At 48.0% G+C, this 16,669-nt stretch overlaps 1 protein-coding gene across 1 annotated transcript in view; it reads left to right on the top strand.

Annotated features, from left to right (window-relative positions):
• The first annotated feature begins 1,158 nt into the window (after positions 1 to 1,158).
• Positions 1,159 to 16,669, top strand: part of SLC7A5 (solute carrier family 7 (amino acid transporter light chain, L system), member 5) — a 52,438-nt gene continuing 36,927 nt past the window's right edge. The window contains exons 1-4 of the mRNA XM_006762280.2: positions 1,159 to 1,230; positions 3,780 to 3,879; positions 16,092 to 16,144; positions 16,326 to 16,667. Coding sequence (XP_006762343.1) covers positions 1,159 to 1,230; positions 3,780 to 3,879; positions 16,092 to 16,144; positions 16,326 to 16,667 — 567 coding nt within the window. The remainder of the gene's footprint in view (positions 1,231 to 3,779; positions 3,880 to 16,091; positions 16,145 to 16,325; positions 16,668 to 16,669) is intronic.

Below are 16,669 nucleotides of genomic sequence, written 5' to 3' on the forward strand. Positions count from 1 at the left end.
GGGGTCGGGGGACGGAGGGAGGGAGCACAACATTAGTAACAAAGAAACAGAATTTCCAGAGGATGAGGCTCAGAAATCAGGATTTTAAAAAGATTCTCAGGTGATTCTAATGTGCAGCCAAGGTTGAGAACCACCAGCCTAGGGGAACCCCTCATGACTCCCTGCACCCTAGTCGAGCATCCCAGGCAGCAGTGGGTCCTGTGGGCGGATCCCCACCCCTATGGCATGCTCCAGATTCGCTCGCTGTTCTCCATTTTCTCTGCTACTGCCACGAGACAGCCCCACCTCTAGCCGGAATTTATATCGCTAGCCTTCTGCTCTAACCCAGTCACTGCAACCTCTCCCCATCCCCACCCAATCCATTCTTCTCTTAGCAGTGCAGAGATTTTGGAGGGGGGATGTCAACTTGTCTATCTGCTTCCCTGTTCAAAACTGAGGCCTCCTGTTACACTTGGAATTGAGCACAAGCTCCTCCCATCCATGTTGACCTCTGTGCACAGGGCTCCCCGCTTGCCTTGCTGTCCCCACAGCTATTGGCACGAGTCACCGGCTCCCCCAATCTCCCCCTCAGCCTCTGTGCTGGCCACAGGCCGCCCTGCCATTCCCTACCCTCACTGCTTGGATCCGGACTCATCTCTGTCCACAGTTAGCTTGTTTTCATGCTTGTTAGCTGTTCCCTGCCTGTTTCTCACGCTGGGAGGTAAGCCCTCTGAGGGTGGTGCCCTCACTTCTCACATGCTCACAGCACCAAGTAAACATTCATTGGACGAAAGTGAAGGGGGCGCTCCAGCCTGTAGAGCTCGGTGCTCCTTGCCATGCCCAACCGGCAGTGTGCACTCCGCCTCAGGTCCTGAGGCCATGCTATTCTCTCTGCTGGGAATGCCCTTCCGCTTCAGGCTCTGCTTGTAAACTTTTTTCTACCATTCAGGCTCCACTCAAGTGCCTTCTCTTTTGTGATATTTCCTTTGGTGCCACCCTAGGAGAAGTCACCCTCTCCTCTGTGCTGCTGCCCATTCTACTGATGTGTGTGAAAGTGAGTGACGGGGAGCAAGTATGGATCAGTGTGGGTCAGCAAAGAGAAGACATGGAGCAGCATGGAGCAGCATGGAGCAGTGCAGAGTAGGCATGGAGCAGGCATGGAGCAGGCATGGAACAGGCATGGAGGGCTATGGAGCAGCGCAGAGTAGGCATGAAGCAGGCATGGAGCAGTGTGGAGTAGGCATGGAGCAGGTATGGAGCAGGCATGGAGCAGCATGGAGCAGGCATAGAGCAGCATGGAGCAGGCATGGAACAGGCATGGAGCAGGCATAGAGCAGCATGGAGCAGGCATGGAGCAGGTATGGAGCAGCGTGGAGTAGGCATGGAGCAGCGTGGAATAGGCATGGAACAGGCATGGAGCAGGCATGGAACAGGCATGGAGCAGGCATAGAGCAGCATGGAGCAGGCATGGAGCAGGTATGGAGCAGCGTGGAGTAGGCATGGAGCAGCGTGGAATAGGCATGGAACAGGCATGGAGCAGGCATGGAACAGGCATGGAGCAGGCATAGAGCAGCATGGAGCAGGCATGGAGCAGGTATGGAGCAGCGTGGAGTAGGCATGGAGCAGCATGGAGCAGGCATAGAGCAGCATGGAGCAGGCATGGAACAGGCATGGAGCAGGCATGGAGCAGGTATGGAGCAGCATGGAGCAGGCATGGAGCAGCATGGAACAAGCATGGAAAAGCATGGAGCAGCCCGGGTTACGAGCCTCAGTAGGGGGCATTTTGTAGGGCAGTGGTTGGCAAACTCATTAGTCAAGGTACATTGTTGTTAACTTAATTAGGGTACTCCTAAAGCTTAGGAAGAGCCACACTCAAGGGGCCAAAGAGCCGCATGTGGCTCGCAAGCCGCAGTTTGCCGACCACGGGTGTAGGGTCGTGAACATTACTGAAATACAGAATTGAACTCTTAGCTCCAAATCTCCCTTCGAAAATCTGACTTCCTGACCCTGACCTGGTGTGTGTAGCATGTGGCCTTGTGTCCAAAACTGAGAGGAAGGCCAAGTAGCCTGAGTGAGCGACTCTGAAAACCATGTCTGCAGAGCGCAGGTCTCTCCGATCTCTACAGCGTGACAAGAGCGGCTTCCCAGTGCACACACATCTATCCTCGCTCTGCTCGGTGCCGGGATGCGGCCCGCAGTTCAGGGCACAGTGAGAGCAAGTTCAATGGGAAAGTCACCTTGTCCTCACATCTACTAATACACGGACGCAGTTGCCCTTGAGGCTGAGCACTGGGAATGCCTGGCTCAGATGTCTATGGAAATCTTCAAATGTATGTCAACAGGAAAAAAAATTCTTCTGTTTCCGCCATACTTAAAATATATTCAGCAACTGTTGCATTGAAGATTAAGGCTGTGTATTTTTTCAATGTCAAGAGTATTCTCTGTATCAGAATTTCCTGTGTCAGTTTGGGATATTTTATTTTTTTTAGTAACAATGAAATAGGGGAATTGTTTTTAAGCAAAGTGAAATCTTCTGATCCTTTTTATGAATTCTTGAAATTCAGAGGGGCCCACCCTATAGGGGCTCTAGGTCCCTGAACACATAAACATAAATCAAAGGTGGAGATGTCAAACAATAGGCTTTCCATATATATCCACCTTACATATTCCTTGATTTTTTTCCAGTATTTCCTAATGAAGCACACAGCATCTCTCCAATTTAATGTCCCACCAGTGTGCACCAGTTAGTGTGCAAGACACATGGGAAATGTCAGTGGATGAAACTACAAAGCACGCAGGCCCTGGTGAAGCTTGCACCCACAGGTGGACAGTACCGAGGAGATGGGTGAAATAAGCAAGTGTGGAATATGCTAGAGGTGACCAGGGCTCCGAAAAAGGCAGGTTGGAGGCAGGGAGCCAGGTACCAGGTCAGGATGGCCTCCCCAAGAGGTTGAGCAAAGACTTACAGAAAGTGAGGGGGGAGCTGTGCAGAAACCAGGCATGGTTTCTGGAAAGTCTGGAGCAGCAGAGAGACCAGAGTAGCCTCGATGAAGTGAGGAAGGTGCAGTGTCAAGAGGGGAGGAATCTCAGGGGGCAGGTCCAGAGGGGCCTTGGGGACCATTCAAAGGTGGGGCTCCACTCGAGGGCAGTGTGGACACTTCAGAGCAGCGCGGCTCACTCGTACTCTTACAGAAGGGAGACGGGAGACCCAGGTGAGCTGCCAACTGCCCAGCCACACTGTGCAGCAGTGGTGGGGAGAGGGTCGGATGCTGGAGACATCTGCACTGTGGTCCAGCCCCGCTGGCTGTAGGATATGTGAGAAGGTGAAGTGTTGAGGATAAAGCCACGTGTCTGGTGGAAGGAGAACAGAGGGAAGAGTTGCCCTGAGGGCACCTGGAAGGCTGGGGGTAGGGTTTGGGGGGGAAAGGTGGGGAAATCTGATCAAGGCTAGAGACCTTCCATCCCTGTAACTCTGACTTAATCTTGTCATTTTAAGTTGTGAGAGCTACACTTTTGATTAAGCGTACGTAGCTTGGTTTTCCACCTCCATCCGTCTCACTTCCAGAACCTAAAAAGGGCAAAAGGCCGTTAATTTTTTTTTTAAGGGCAAATGCATTGTTGAGTGGAGGAAGATGGAAATGGTTGGGTCGGACCCTCGGCAGGCAGGCGTAGCCCAGTGGGCCTCGGGGAGCCAGAGTGCCAGGGATTGACCTGTGCAACACCCCCTAGAATGGGGTGCTCAGAGCTATCAGGCACAGTGAGCAGGAGCTCCTCTGGAGTCCCTCTGGTTTCTCCTACAGGAGCTCTCCAGTCTCATGGGGTTGAGAACAGAGGCAGCCAAGAACTTTCCACCAATGGCCACGTCCACGTGGGATGGGATTGTCAATGGGGACAAGACAGGTGATGCTGGGGGTCCTCACCAGCCCTTGCCACTTCCTTTCTTCTGGCCTGAGCTGGCCACCAGGAGTGACTAGCTGCTTGGAGCTCCCTCATCACCCTCGCTCCCGCCCTTCACTCCACGATTGAGGAAAAGAGAAGGTACCAAATGCCCTGGAGATGGCCAGCATGAGGAGGGAGGAAACCCTGGGTCCTGACGATGTGCACGCTTAGATCAGCGTCTGCAGGACCCCTTCTGGAGGCTCCCTGGTGGGGCCTCTGCAGAGCAACATCACATCTGTTCTGACCTTCCAGCCACAAGCTGACTGCCCGGACTCGCTCTGCCCAGCCTCTGTCGGCTTTGCGTCCCACTCACTTCAGAGGCATCTGTGCATCCACAATATCGTGCAACCATCACCACTATCTAGTTCATCACCTAAAATAAGTCATCACCCCAAAGAAACCCAGTCACTGCAACCACTAATGTACTTTCTGTCTCTCTAGACTTACCATTTCTGGACATTTAATATAAACAGAACCACCCAATGTCGTGTGTGTGGCTTCTTCCACTGAATGCAATGCTTTCATAGCCCATCCATGCTGTAGCACGTGTCGGTGCTTCCTTCCTTCTCATGGTTGAATGGCCCATTGTATGGTGAGGGTACATTTTATTTGTCCATCTATCTGCTGATGGGTAGGTCTGAATGCTTAACCCGTTTCCTACTATTGCTTCCCCGTGATCTTCAGGAAGCAGAGCACCCTTTTGGAGCACATTGGCGGGGCCAAGCCTGGGGACAGAGCTGAGAAGCAGGGCATAACCCTCACAGGGGCCAGTCATAAGCCAGTGACAAACACAGGCAAACTCCCCTTAATTTTTTATAATGTAGCAGGACCCTAAGTGAAAAATCTAGCTCTATAACCTCCAACTTTGCTTCCCACCGTTAATCAGAAATGCCCAGGGCTCTGGGTTCCACCTGGATTACAGACACTATGACTGCCCTCTGAAGTGCAGAAAGTTGGGAGACTTGGCTGAGCATCTGAATGCAGCTGAGAAGATTCTGTGAAGGAAGGTCATGGAGTCGTTTTCTCACAAGATGGGGGCTTAGTCCAATGAAGGGTAATGAACCTGCAAGAAGCCACCAGGAGCAGCTGAAATAAAACTCTCATTCAACCAAAAGAACCCAGCTACTCATAGGTCTGCTCCCCGGAGGGCAGTGGCCTGGTTGCCTGTGTAAGAGGCACAGTCATGGGGCCATGAAACCGGACAACCACTGGGTCCGGGCTGCCTGTCACTACTTGAGCCAATTAAGCAGAGACAGGGTTGACTCATATATGAGCATTTATTCCAATACTGCCAGCAGCCTGGGAGAGCAGCAGGTCATCCACTGCACTACCCCTCCCCATAAGCCAGCTCCTTATATGGGGCACAAAGACAAAGATTACATGAGGAAGTAGGCAAAAGGAATAAGAATGGGTATAATGGTTACAGATTACAGGCCATGTGGGCTGGGGGTTTGCGAAGGGCAGGGGACTCCATTGCTTCCTTTCCCCAATAAGGTTGCTAGTCTTTCTGTGACAATAGGCTGCTCCTGGTGGGGAGGGTAGACAGCATGTCTAGGTGAGCTCCCAGGTCCCACCGTGCAACTCCCAGCCAGGTTAGAATGTGCTTTCTTTAATCAGAACAAAACAACCTTGGTTGATAGCATGATTAATATTTCTTATAATTATTTATTACAACTAATAGCTTGTCCTCAATATTCTATTTCTGTCCCTAATGGCCACAGCATTGCAGCCATGATTTAAGGCCCACCCTGAGTCTGAAGCTGGGCTAGGCCACTTACTAAACTTACTAACTGCCTTAGTTCTCCAGCACAAATAGGCACTATTAATAAGATCTAAATATGGTTGATGGGAGAATAAAGACATAAAATATATGTAAGTCCTTGCTCAGTTAAACACTCAGTATGTGGTTGCCTTGTTGGTGCTGGGGAGCCTTCCCTCCTGCCCCTTTAGTTCTTCTGGCTGGTCAAATAATTCAAACAACATACAGCAGACTAACAGGAGAAAAACAAAAATGTTTAAAAATATATTTTTATTGATTTTAAAGAGGAAGGGAGAGAGAGAGCGAGAGCGAGAGCAAGAGCGAGCGAGAGAGAGAGAGAGAGAGAGAGAGAGATCAATGATGAGAGAACATCATTGATTGGCTGCCTCCTGCACACCCCCTACTGGTGATCAAGCCCTCACCCACACCTGGGCATGTGCCCTTGACTGGAATCGAACCTGGGACCCTTCAGTCCGCAGGCTGATGCTCTATCCACTGAGCAAAACCAGCCAGGGAAAGAAAAACAAAATTTTAATACCTGCACACAGGGAATTCACATAAGCATGAAAATTCCAAAAACAGTGAGGTGGCATTGGGTATGCATGACATTTTTTTGTTGCATTTTTTCCAGTTTTCTTTCTTTTTAAAAAAATATTTTTTGTTGTTGTTGATTTCAGAGAGGAAAGGAGAGGGAGAAAGATAGAAGCATCAAGGATAGAGAGAATCATTGATCGGCTGCCTCCTGTGCATGCTCCACACGGGGGATGAAGCCCCCAACCCAGGTATGTACCCTGACCGGGAATCCAACAATGACCTCCTGGTTCATAGGTCAACACTCATTCAACCACTGACCAGACCATGACATTTTGGACAACAAAGAAAAGGGGAACTGGGGTCTTACATTTCAGAAGGAAGAATGGGTGACTTATGGCTATTTGAGGAAGAGCTGAACATACCTGGCAGGTAAATTTTTGCTGGGCAAGTCAGGAACAATGGGATGGAGGCGGGGAGTAATCTAGTCAACATTCCTGGAGTCTTCCCCATGCTAAGGAGAAAATGTTAAAGGTGATGATGCCAAAGTTCCTATCTGAATCTCTTTAAGAAAAAGGGGAAGCAGAGGGTTGAGGAGGCCTAATATATGGCCACCGAAGATGGTTTGACTATGGGTGGTGGGCACAGTACAATATTCAAATCTTGTATCATAGAAATGTACACTTGAAACCTCTATGATCCTATTAATCAATGTCACCCCAATACATTTGTTTTTAAAATAAATAAATAAAATTTAAAAAAAGAAAAAAGAAAGAAAAAGTAGAAGTAAAGAACTCTTCCTGAGTTTGTAGGGCTTTAATTGATTTCAGTGAGAAATCATCTGCCGGCCAGGGTGGCACATTCTGGGGACACGCCCTCCGGACGCCCACAGTTCCCTCCTCTGAAACTCCCTAGCAGTGTCGCATGTCCAAACCAGCTGGTGGCTGTGCAGACAAGTGAGCTAGTTGAGTGGTGAGGGAGCTGCAGAGGGAGAAAAGAACATAGGGGCACATGAGGAGAAACAAACAGAAAAGAACCAATGGGAGCACGTTTTCCACACCCCATTAAACCAGCCCCCCATTCCTGGGGCTGTCAGTCTAATGAAGTGTCTGAGGTTCATTTATCTGATGGGAAGTATCAATTCTTTCTTTTCACAGATTTCAGTTACACACCACCAGTCTCATTTGGTTTACATGAAAGCAACAGTCTTCACCGATGGCTGGACAGGCTCCCCCTTGTTGGGCCGTCAGCATTTCTAGGGCGTGGTGATTTTGGAGAACCACAGAGGTTAAGCTGTTGACGTTGCAGAGTGGCACTGAACTCTTGTTTCATTACCATGCCGAGACTGAAGATTGCTTTTTCCAATCCATTATCTCCAAAGCTTGGGAATGAGAACTGAATGCTGGAAAGAATTCGGAGCTGTGAGTGTGTCTCTGAAAGGCTTTTGCAAAATGTCCAACAGGTGCTTTTGGATGTTCTCCTGATTCAACTTGTACCAACTCTCTTTAGGAGGAAAGCCCTCCGTCATCACTCCTAGAAACCCTTGAATGTCAGTTTCTCGTGGAACCGTTTCATGCTCATTTGCAGGAGGGCCCGGCAGAGGGTCTGGCCATCTGTTTCCCCTCTGCGGGGTGTTCTCCAGTGGTCCTCTGGCCTGTCTGATAGTTATTGTGTAATCATGGGCTGCAAGTACCCCCCTTAGCAGCCAATCAAGACCCCTGTCGTGGACTTATGAGTAGCTATTAATCTTTCTAATTCCTCTCTGAATTTTGTCAGATCTCCTGAGAGAAAAGTTCAGAGGATTTAAAAGATGGGCTGCCATCAAGGGCACATGTCTTCTTGGTGGTGGGGACAGGGGTGCAGGATACATCCTCAAGGGACATTGCATATGAATAGCAGAAGCTGGTAAAGCCTGTTTATGAAGTCCTGGGAAACAGGAGAAATCAGAGGGGACAGCAGAGTGAGCCCTCTGCCCTTCCTGACTTTCAGCAATTATACAAATTACCAGGCCACCCATCAGCCTGGAGGTCAGGCCCGAGTGCCCTTTGTAAGTCTTGTAAAGAAAGGGAAGATAAAACAGGCAACTGGGCACTTAAGGGGTCTCATGGGGAAGGTAGGGGCTATTTAGGATGGAAGGGCTCTGACTGGGGAGCTGGAGTGAGGCGTGGAGGAGCATTTAGGCCAGAAGACTGGACCGCCAGGGACAAGGAGTTGTGGATAAAGGGGAGTACAGGTGGGAGGAAGAGAATGCACGCTAGATTTGGTTTTTAATTTTTGCGCTGAATCTAACTTCTGCTCTTTTATTTTATTAAGGGACCTTTTAAGCCAGGTGTCATGCTTCTGTGTGTTCTCCTGTCACTCTGACCTTCCCGGAAGTACCAGCAAGGCAGTTGCTGGTTATGAGAATTTTCTCAAATTTGTTTTAAATATAGAAGTTTCTCCAATTCAAAATCTGCCCATTGATGAATAGGATCCTCATCAGTATATTTATTCCAATAGCGACGCATTCCAATAAACCTTGTAATGGAAAGACCCAGGGTTAACTTCCCAGGCTTAGGGTAAGTTTTATCAGGGACACTACAGGTGCCCTTGGAGTGGCTCATAGTGTAGCCTCCATGATCCGAAAATTCATTCCCAAAGAAAGTCAGAGAGAGCACAGGCCTTCGTTACATAGGCGGCAAGGGTGTGTAGTGGATACGGTATCTCGGGTCACCCACAAAATGTGAGAAGCCTCTGGCCACAAACTGCTAATTTGTGGCACTGGGCAGGCTCTACTAAAATGAGATTTTTCCAGCACTAACAATTAACAAAGGTTTAACAACACAGGCCCCTATGGCCTGGGGTCCCTTATGACAAACTCCCCAGAGAGCTGGCACAGCTGGACAAAGAGACCCTAGTCCACAGCCACCAGGTGCACCCTGTAAGTAGACCTTCTGGATGGTGAGACCAGAGAAAATATATTCACTGGTCACTAAGCCAAGGTCTTAGGACATAGAACAAAATGAAAGGAAAATCGGTTTTTATATTGGGACCCACAGCAAAGGTTGTCTGAAAGACACCTGTCTGGAGAGAACCGCTTAACGCCCCAGCCTGCGAGGCCGGCTCGAACGACAGCTGACAGGGAGTCTCTGCCTGTGTTCTATTCCCATCGTATTTCCTTCTGATACCAAACAGCCCAGACCCGGGGGAGACCATCTCTCGGAGAAAAGGATCAATAAAGAAAACCTTCATAAATATTTCCTGCCAATCTAAGTTTAGAAGAGAGAAAAAGGACTCTCCCCACTTCTAACTTCTATGGAACCCTGCAGAAAAAGACGAGAGAGGGTGACCAGGCAAACGAAAGCAATGCTCCCCTCCGCGGCAGACTTACGTGACCGCTCAGGATCAGCAGGCCCCGGAGCCAGCCAGGCTCGGCCAATTACCGCAGCTGTGGAAACGTTCCCTTTAGTTCTGCTGGCTGGTTGAATGAGTCAAACAACATACAGCAGATTAACAGGAGAAAATCAAATTTTTAATACATGCACAGAGGGAATTCACATAAGCATGAAAATTCCAAAGACAGTGAGGCAACATTGGGCATATACGAAATTTTGGACAATGGAGAAAAGGGAGGAAAGTGGTCTTAGATTTCAAGAGTGAGAATGGGCAGTTGACAGCTACTTGAGGAAGAGCTGAACACACATGGCAGGTAAACTTTCGCTAGGCAACTCGGAAACTTGGAGGTTTCCTGACTAACGCTAGGGTGAAAACGCTTAGGGCGACTGACTAGGTTCCCCTCCTGAAGCAGGTTTTCCTATCTGAATGGCTTTAAGAAAAGGGGGAGGTAAAAACAATTCTGCTTCAGTGTGTTAGGCCTTAACTGATTTCAGTTTGAAATAATTTGCATGCCTCGGTGGCACATTCTGGGAACACTTGTTCCCAACCCTCAACTATGCACTAACATCTGCTGGGAAACAGAACCTAATTTAGGATATGGCTAAGGGCGGTCCCACCTTTTCAAGCATGCAGACAGGAAAAACGAACAGCTGAGCACAATAAAAGCATGGCTTTTAAAAACAAATTTCCAGAAGAAAAAAAAGACACTCGCTACGTGAAAGGAACACAAACATTTCTCCCACATGGCTGAGAACAAACCTAGCAGGGCAGCCACACAATGGGAACAAGGCGGACAGGCTTCCATTTCAATGATTTATCAGGTACATACTTTCTGGGGAAAAGAATGAGTTCAAAAGAAGAGCAGAGATCTAATAGGGCTCTAAATACTCAGGCCATCACTCTTGAATTCTGCAGGGGCGTTAAAACCACAACCTTGAGCATCAAGAAAACTCATTCTGCAAAAGCAAAGAATTGTCTACTCTCCTCCCTTTTCAACTCTCTACCACCGTGCTGCTCTATTGTGGGTGCTTATCAGGAGACAGAACAATGACACAAGTTAACCCAGTCGGAGAGGGCAAGCTGTGAACCTCTCTGTTCTGTTGCTCTGTGAGGTGCTGTATCAGCATTATCTCATCTAAACCTCAAGCAAGTGCTATTACTTCCCATTGCACAGATGTGGAAGCTGAAGCACAGGTTGACACACCATCCACTGCTCAAGCTTCCTTCTAAAGCCGGGCCACTCGCCGTTCTGCATGCATTTAAGTAAGTGCAATTCTGAGTTAGCTGTAAAAGCAGAGTTAACTGAGGAGTATGTGAAAAAAAAAAATAAAGAAAAACCTCACTCCAAGTGGAGTCCCCTGAACGGGGAGCTCTTACACATGTACCACCCATCGCAACTAACTTTACAGACTGGGACAAGAAGCTTACTTCACAGAAACAGGGTGGAGGAAGGAAGATTTTCTTCTTGCCCAGCAACAGCCCAGCCAATGAGAAACCACCATACTCAGCTAATGAGAAGCCGCCACCACCACCCTGAACTCTTGGTTTTCTCCAATGGACTTTTGCTCATATTCACCCCGTCCAACTTCCTCCTTTTCCTCTATTAAAAAATGTTTCCCTTTGTTCGGTGGGCTTGCCTGTGTTTTGCCATAGTTTGCATGCCCTGATTTGCATTCGTTATTCCCGAGTAAACTTGTTTTTGCTGGTAAAATAACTAGCTATTTTATTTTCAAGGTTGATCAGTGTAACAGGGGGTGGGAGGCAAGGCTTTTAAACTGTGAGATAAAGTGATCCCACTGTCTATCAGAGCAAAGGGTATGGCTGCAAGGCAGAAAATCACTCTAAACGTGTTTTGTAACTTTTATTTACCTCCAGAAACAATGGGCTTGCTTTAAGTGAAACACATCTGGAGATGGCTTTTGTTTGGAATATTTGTGAAACTCAATCCACTTCTGCTAATTAAAGATTTCTAGGGCTATTCAGCATTCCTTGGGCAAGGGGGCCAAACTTTTTTCTTTCCCAAGGCCAAAAACATCAGTTTGCCCCCCTCCCCCCGCCCCCTACAAATAGCAGTCAGAGACGAAGCCAGATGACCAGGAGGGAGATTTCCGTGAAGTCCTACTCTCCCTAAGGAAGAGTTGCAGACCAAGGTGGGAATAATGTGCAGCTCGAATGGAAGAGGAGACAGACCATGAGGCTGCTCTTGTGTTCTGTGGGTAAATTTCCTTTCAGATTAACAATGTAAAGGGAGTATATACTCATAGAAATTTTATAAACAATAGGGAACTATAAAAAGAAAAACATCTTACAGTTAAGTCCTCACTTACCATCATCATCAAAAGGTTCTGTGACTTGAAGCAAACCCAGTTTTATCTGAGGCTAATTGATATAAACAAGACTTAAGTTCCTTAACTCATCAATGCTATAAGGAAACAAAGTTATTGGAGGACCAGCTGTATGTAACCTCCCCTCCATCTGAAGATGGCTGCTGTTACCATTTTGATATATATTTAATCAATTCTGTATCCATTTTATAGACACTACTAGAGGCCAGGTGCACAAATTCATGCACTGGTGGGGTCCGGCCAGCCCACCCTGAGGGGGGCTGATGGGGGCCGATCCAGGCCAGGCCGGCCAGGGGGAGGGGCTTGGGAGGTTGGCTGGCTGGTCCCGCCCCCAATCAGGTGGGTTGGCCGGCCTCAGTGCGCATCACTGTGACTGGTTGTTCCGGTTGTTCCCGTTGCTTGGCTTTTATATATATAGATTACTACCACTAGTGGCTACTATTTATTGAGTTCTTTTGTGACACATGCTGTTCTGCTTTACACATACTAGTTCATTTATAGTAGGTGCTACTATTCCCATTCAAAACAAGCAAACCAGGCCCCAAAGAGGGGTAGGATTTGCCCAAGTTCCTTCAGCTAATGTGCAGTGGGACCCAGGTGAGAACTCAGAAAACCTCTCTCCAAGCCCATGGTTTATACTGCTGCCATAAAACCCCTCCCCATTTCCTTTCCTCCCAGTTTTATTGAGATATAATTGACATATAAAATTGTATTCATTTAGCCCAGCCAGTGTGGCTCAGCAGTTGAGCTTCATCCCAGGAACCAAGAGGTCACAGGTTTGATTCCTGGTCAGGGCACATGCCCAGTTTGCGGGCTTGATCCCCAGCAGGGATGCTTGCAGAAGGCAGCTGATTGATGATGTTCCTCTCTCATCGATGTTTCTAACTCTCTATCCCTCTCCCTTCCTCCCTCTCTCAAAATCAATAAAAACATATTTTTAAAACATTGTATTAATTTAAGGTGTACAATCTAATGATTTCATATTTGTTTATATTGCAAAATGATCATCACAATAAGTGTAGTTACCATCTATCACTTACCTTTTTTTTCTTGTAATGAAAACTTTTAAGATATACCCTTAGCAACTTTCAACATACACTACAGTATTGCCAACAGCATAGTCACCACGCTGTACATTACATCTCAGGACTTATTTATCTCTAGCTGGGTGTTTGTACCTTTTGACCACCTTCACCATTTTCCCCACTCCCCGTTTCCTATAGTCCACATTTTGCCATCAGGAATCTGAAGTTCCCTGAAGGTTTGGAGATAACAGTTGAGAGTTCAGCCCTAGCTGGTTTGGCTCAGTGGATAGAGCGTCGGCCTACCGACTGAAGGGTCATGGGTTCAATTCTGATTAAGGGCATGTACCTCAGTTGCAGGCTCAATCTGATCCCCAGCCCTGGTCGGGGTTCATGTGTGAGGCAACCAATCCATCTGTCTCTCTCACATCACTGTTTCTCTTTCTCTGTCTCTCCTTCTCCTTTCCATTCTCTCTAAAAATCAATGGAAAAATATGCCGGGGTGGAAATTAACAAAAACAAACCAAAAATAAATAAATAAACATAAAATGATTTATTTTTTAATACATTTTTAAAAATTAAAAAAAAAAAAGAGTTCAGAAAGTGGGCAGAACAAGCTTGAAGGGCAGCTACTACATTGGCCTAACCTCCAACCTGTCTCCTGGCAAGTGGAGGGCCTGTGACAGGTTCTTTTCTCCTCAGGCGGCCCCAAAGCCTCTAAGACTCCAAACGGGAGAGAGGCTTCCTCAGGGGGTTATAACCTACAGCAGATGCAGGTCTGCCTGCCTGAGTGCCATGACGTTTTCCTCCAGGGCAGTTCAGCTTCTCCAAAACCAATCCTTCCAGTTCCAAGGGGAAACGCTCCTCCCCAGAAGGCCAGTCACACCCGAGAAAGAGGAATGGCTTGCTCCTACAAAACGGCAGCTTCCCAGATCTCAGAAATGCACTGGGGGCCCCAGCTCAGCCAGAGCACCAAGTGGGGCCTTGGAGTGTTACACTCCATTGTTCCATTCATGATCTCTCACGGACATAGTTTTCCAGCAAAGATGATTTTTAATGATCATACTGTATCTCACCATGCGGATATAACAACGTTTACCAAACCAAATCCGTTTGGCTTATATCCATTATTGACTAAAGTTGTAATAAGCAACCATGTACATAGCCCAAACACAGAACACCCTTTACTTCCTTAGAGAAATTCCTAAAAGTGAAATTACTGGCTAGACAGGACACACGATTTTAAGGCTTTTGATGGAAACTCTCAAACTTCCCCCTACAGAGATGTTCAAGATATTTTCCCCTTTAGCCTTGGTGAGAATGAATGACATGATTTTCAATAAATTACTGACTAGTGTATGAACAAAAAGCTCCTCAATAATTCGTCCAGTAGATGGCACTCGTTGCTAAGATTTTAAGTCTTGGATCTCAGGCAAGGCTCTCAGTACTTGATTCAATTTGCATCAGTAAAATTAGATACATATCAAAGCAAATTTGCAGAAGGAAATCTAGGATGTTATATAAAAACCAATCAACAGTGGGATCTTGGGGTCCTGTGAGACCTTAAAAACACTCTGGAATGTTGTCACCCTTCCAGCTATTAAAATCTCCTGCAACTTCCCAAGAACCCCGCAGGGACCAACATTTAAAGTGCACATGCATTCTCTCCACTTTCCCTGTTAATTTTTACTCCAGGAAAGCAGGATTGGGCTATCCTGGTTCCTTCTAACCTGCTTTCTGGGCCCTTAGCTTACCACTTTCATGTGTGATTACTGATTGCTTCTCTCTGTTGCTGGAGGTGGCATTCACTGGAGCCCAGTGCAGTGGCCCCTGCAGGTGTCAGCCGCATGAAGCCAGGCAGAGGTCTTGGGACCTGGCCTTAGAGCTTTGCCAAATGGTGCCCTTCCTTTTGAAACCAAAATCCATCCTGAGATTTTCAAATCTTAGCTGCTATAAATGACAAAAACTTAACAACAGTCTGGAGGTGAATAAGCCACAGGAAGAAGGGTGGCAGAATGACTAAAAGTACACATAGAAGGATGGAGTTCCAGCTCACTTACTGGTCAAAATTAAATCACTCCCTAAGTCTGTTTCCTCATCTACAAAATAGCTCTAATGATAGCACCTACTCTATTAAGCAAGAATTTGCATTCCAAGGGCTCAGCACAGTGCCTGGTACCCAATAAGGACTCTAAGTTTGCTTGGCCATTGCAACCTCGCCTCCTGCCAAGCAGCACCCTCTGAAGGAACAGTGGAAAGAACAAGAATGAAGAGATTGTTTTTTTATTATCCCAAGCCACCAATTTAGACAACATCTTGCAAGTTAATATTTGTGTTGTGTGACCCCCCCGGCTGTCAATAGTTCACTCGGCTCTAACACTGCAGATGAATAAGGTTCTAACACTGCAGATGAATAACTGGCATGCTGAGGGGGTGGGGGGCGCTCTATCAGGGTGCAGAAGGTCCAGAATGACATGCCTTGGCTAAACTCCCCCAGAAGGGACTCAAGTTCTTTTCCAGTTCACAGTCAATTTAATCAGCAAGTATGTCTTTCTTGCTCCCAGGCCTGGAGTGACCGTCATCCTGCACTCCCTCTGACTTCTGACCTCGCTCTGGCTACCTGGCAGCCCTTCTTACCTAAGATGCCTCTTGCGTTCTTCAAGAATAACAGGATAAAGCCCCTTCACCTGCAGTCCGCCTTTAACTTCGTTGAATTTCCAACCGAGATTTGGGGGTACAGTTTTCAGGGTGCTTCCTCTGGAATCCCCCATTTTGTTCATTTAACTGAGCTTATGCAAATATCAGGTTTCCCAAAACTTGTGTCACTGCTTTTCAAAATTGTATGCCCTGAACACTGTTCTTTGGCACGGAGATTCCTGTTGGGACAAAATGGGAATTTCTTCCGCTCACTCGGCCCAGTGATTCAGTACCCCGAACCCCAGCAGGACCACGAACTTCTCCCAGGAGGGGCCGTTTCGATGCTCTTCATACCTCCCAGGTCCCGGATGAGCAGACTGCGGGGACTCTATTACCGCCGCCCATCAGGGACAGAAACCCGCGCCCCACTGGGCCTGGACGCTCTGCGGGAGCAGGCAGGCCTCCTCTGAGCCCCAGTGTCCCCCTAAAGCCCACCCTCCCTAGCTTTGGCCTCAGGCTCGCCCGACGACACCGCCTGCTTCCAGCCTGGGGCGAAGGTGGGTCTCCGGACCACCGAGTGGCGTTTGGGCCACGTGGGCGGCGGGGTCCAGGCACAAATAATGTATAAACGTAACTGCAACAGCTTAGCGCAAAATCTTTAAATACATATAATTGAAAGAAAAACAGAAACGCAAATAACTACAATATAATATAGTAAACTATAGTATATAAAAATATTCTGCGGGGGGCGCGGGGGGCGAGGGTGTGGCCCTGCAGCGCAACATCACGCTGCTCAACGGCGTGGCCATCATCGTGGGCACCATCATCGGCTCGGGCATCTTCGTGACACCCACTGGTGTGCTCAAGGAGGCGGGCTCGCCCGGGCTGGCGCTGGTGATCTGGGCCGTTTGCGGCGTCTTCTCTATCGTGGGCGCGCTCTGTTACGCCGAACTCGGCACCACCATCTCCAAGTCGGGCGGGGACTATGCCTATATGCTCGAGGTCTACGGCTCGCTGCCCGCCTTCCTCAAGCTCTGGATCGAGCTGCTCATCATCCGACCCTCCTCGCAGTACATCGTGGC

Source organism: Myotis davidii, unplaced genomic scaffold (assembly GCF_000327345.1).
Source record: "Myotis davidii unplaced genomic scaffold, ASM32734v1 scaffold77, whole genome shotgun sequence".
Classification (NCBI taxonomy): domain Eukaryota; kingdom Metazoa; phylum Chordata; class Mammalia; order Chiroptera; family Vespertilionidae; genus Myotis; species Myotis davidii.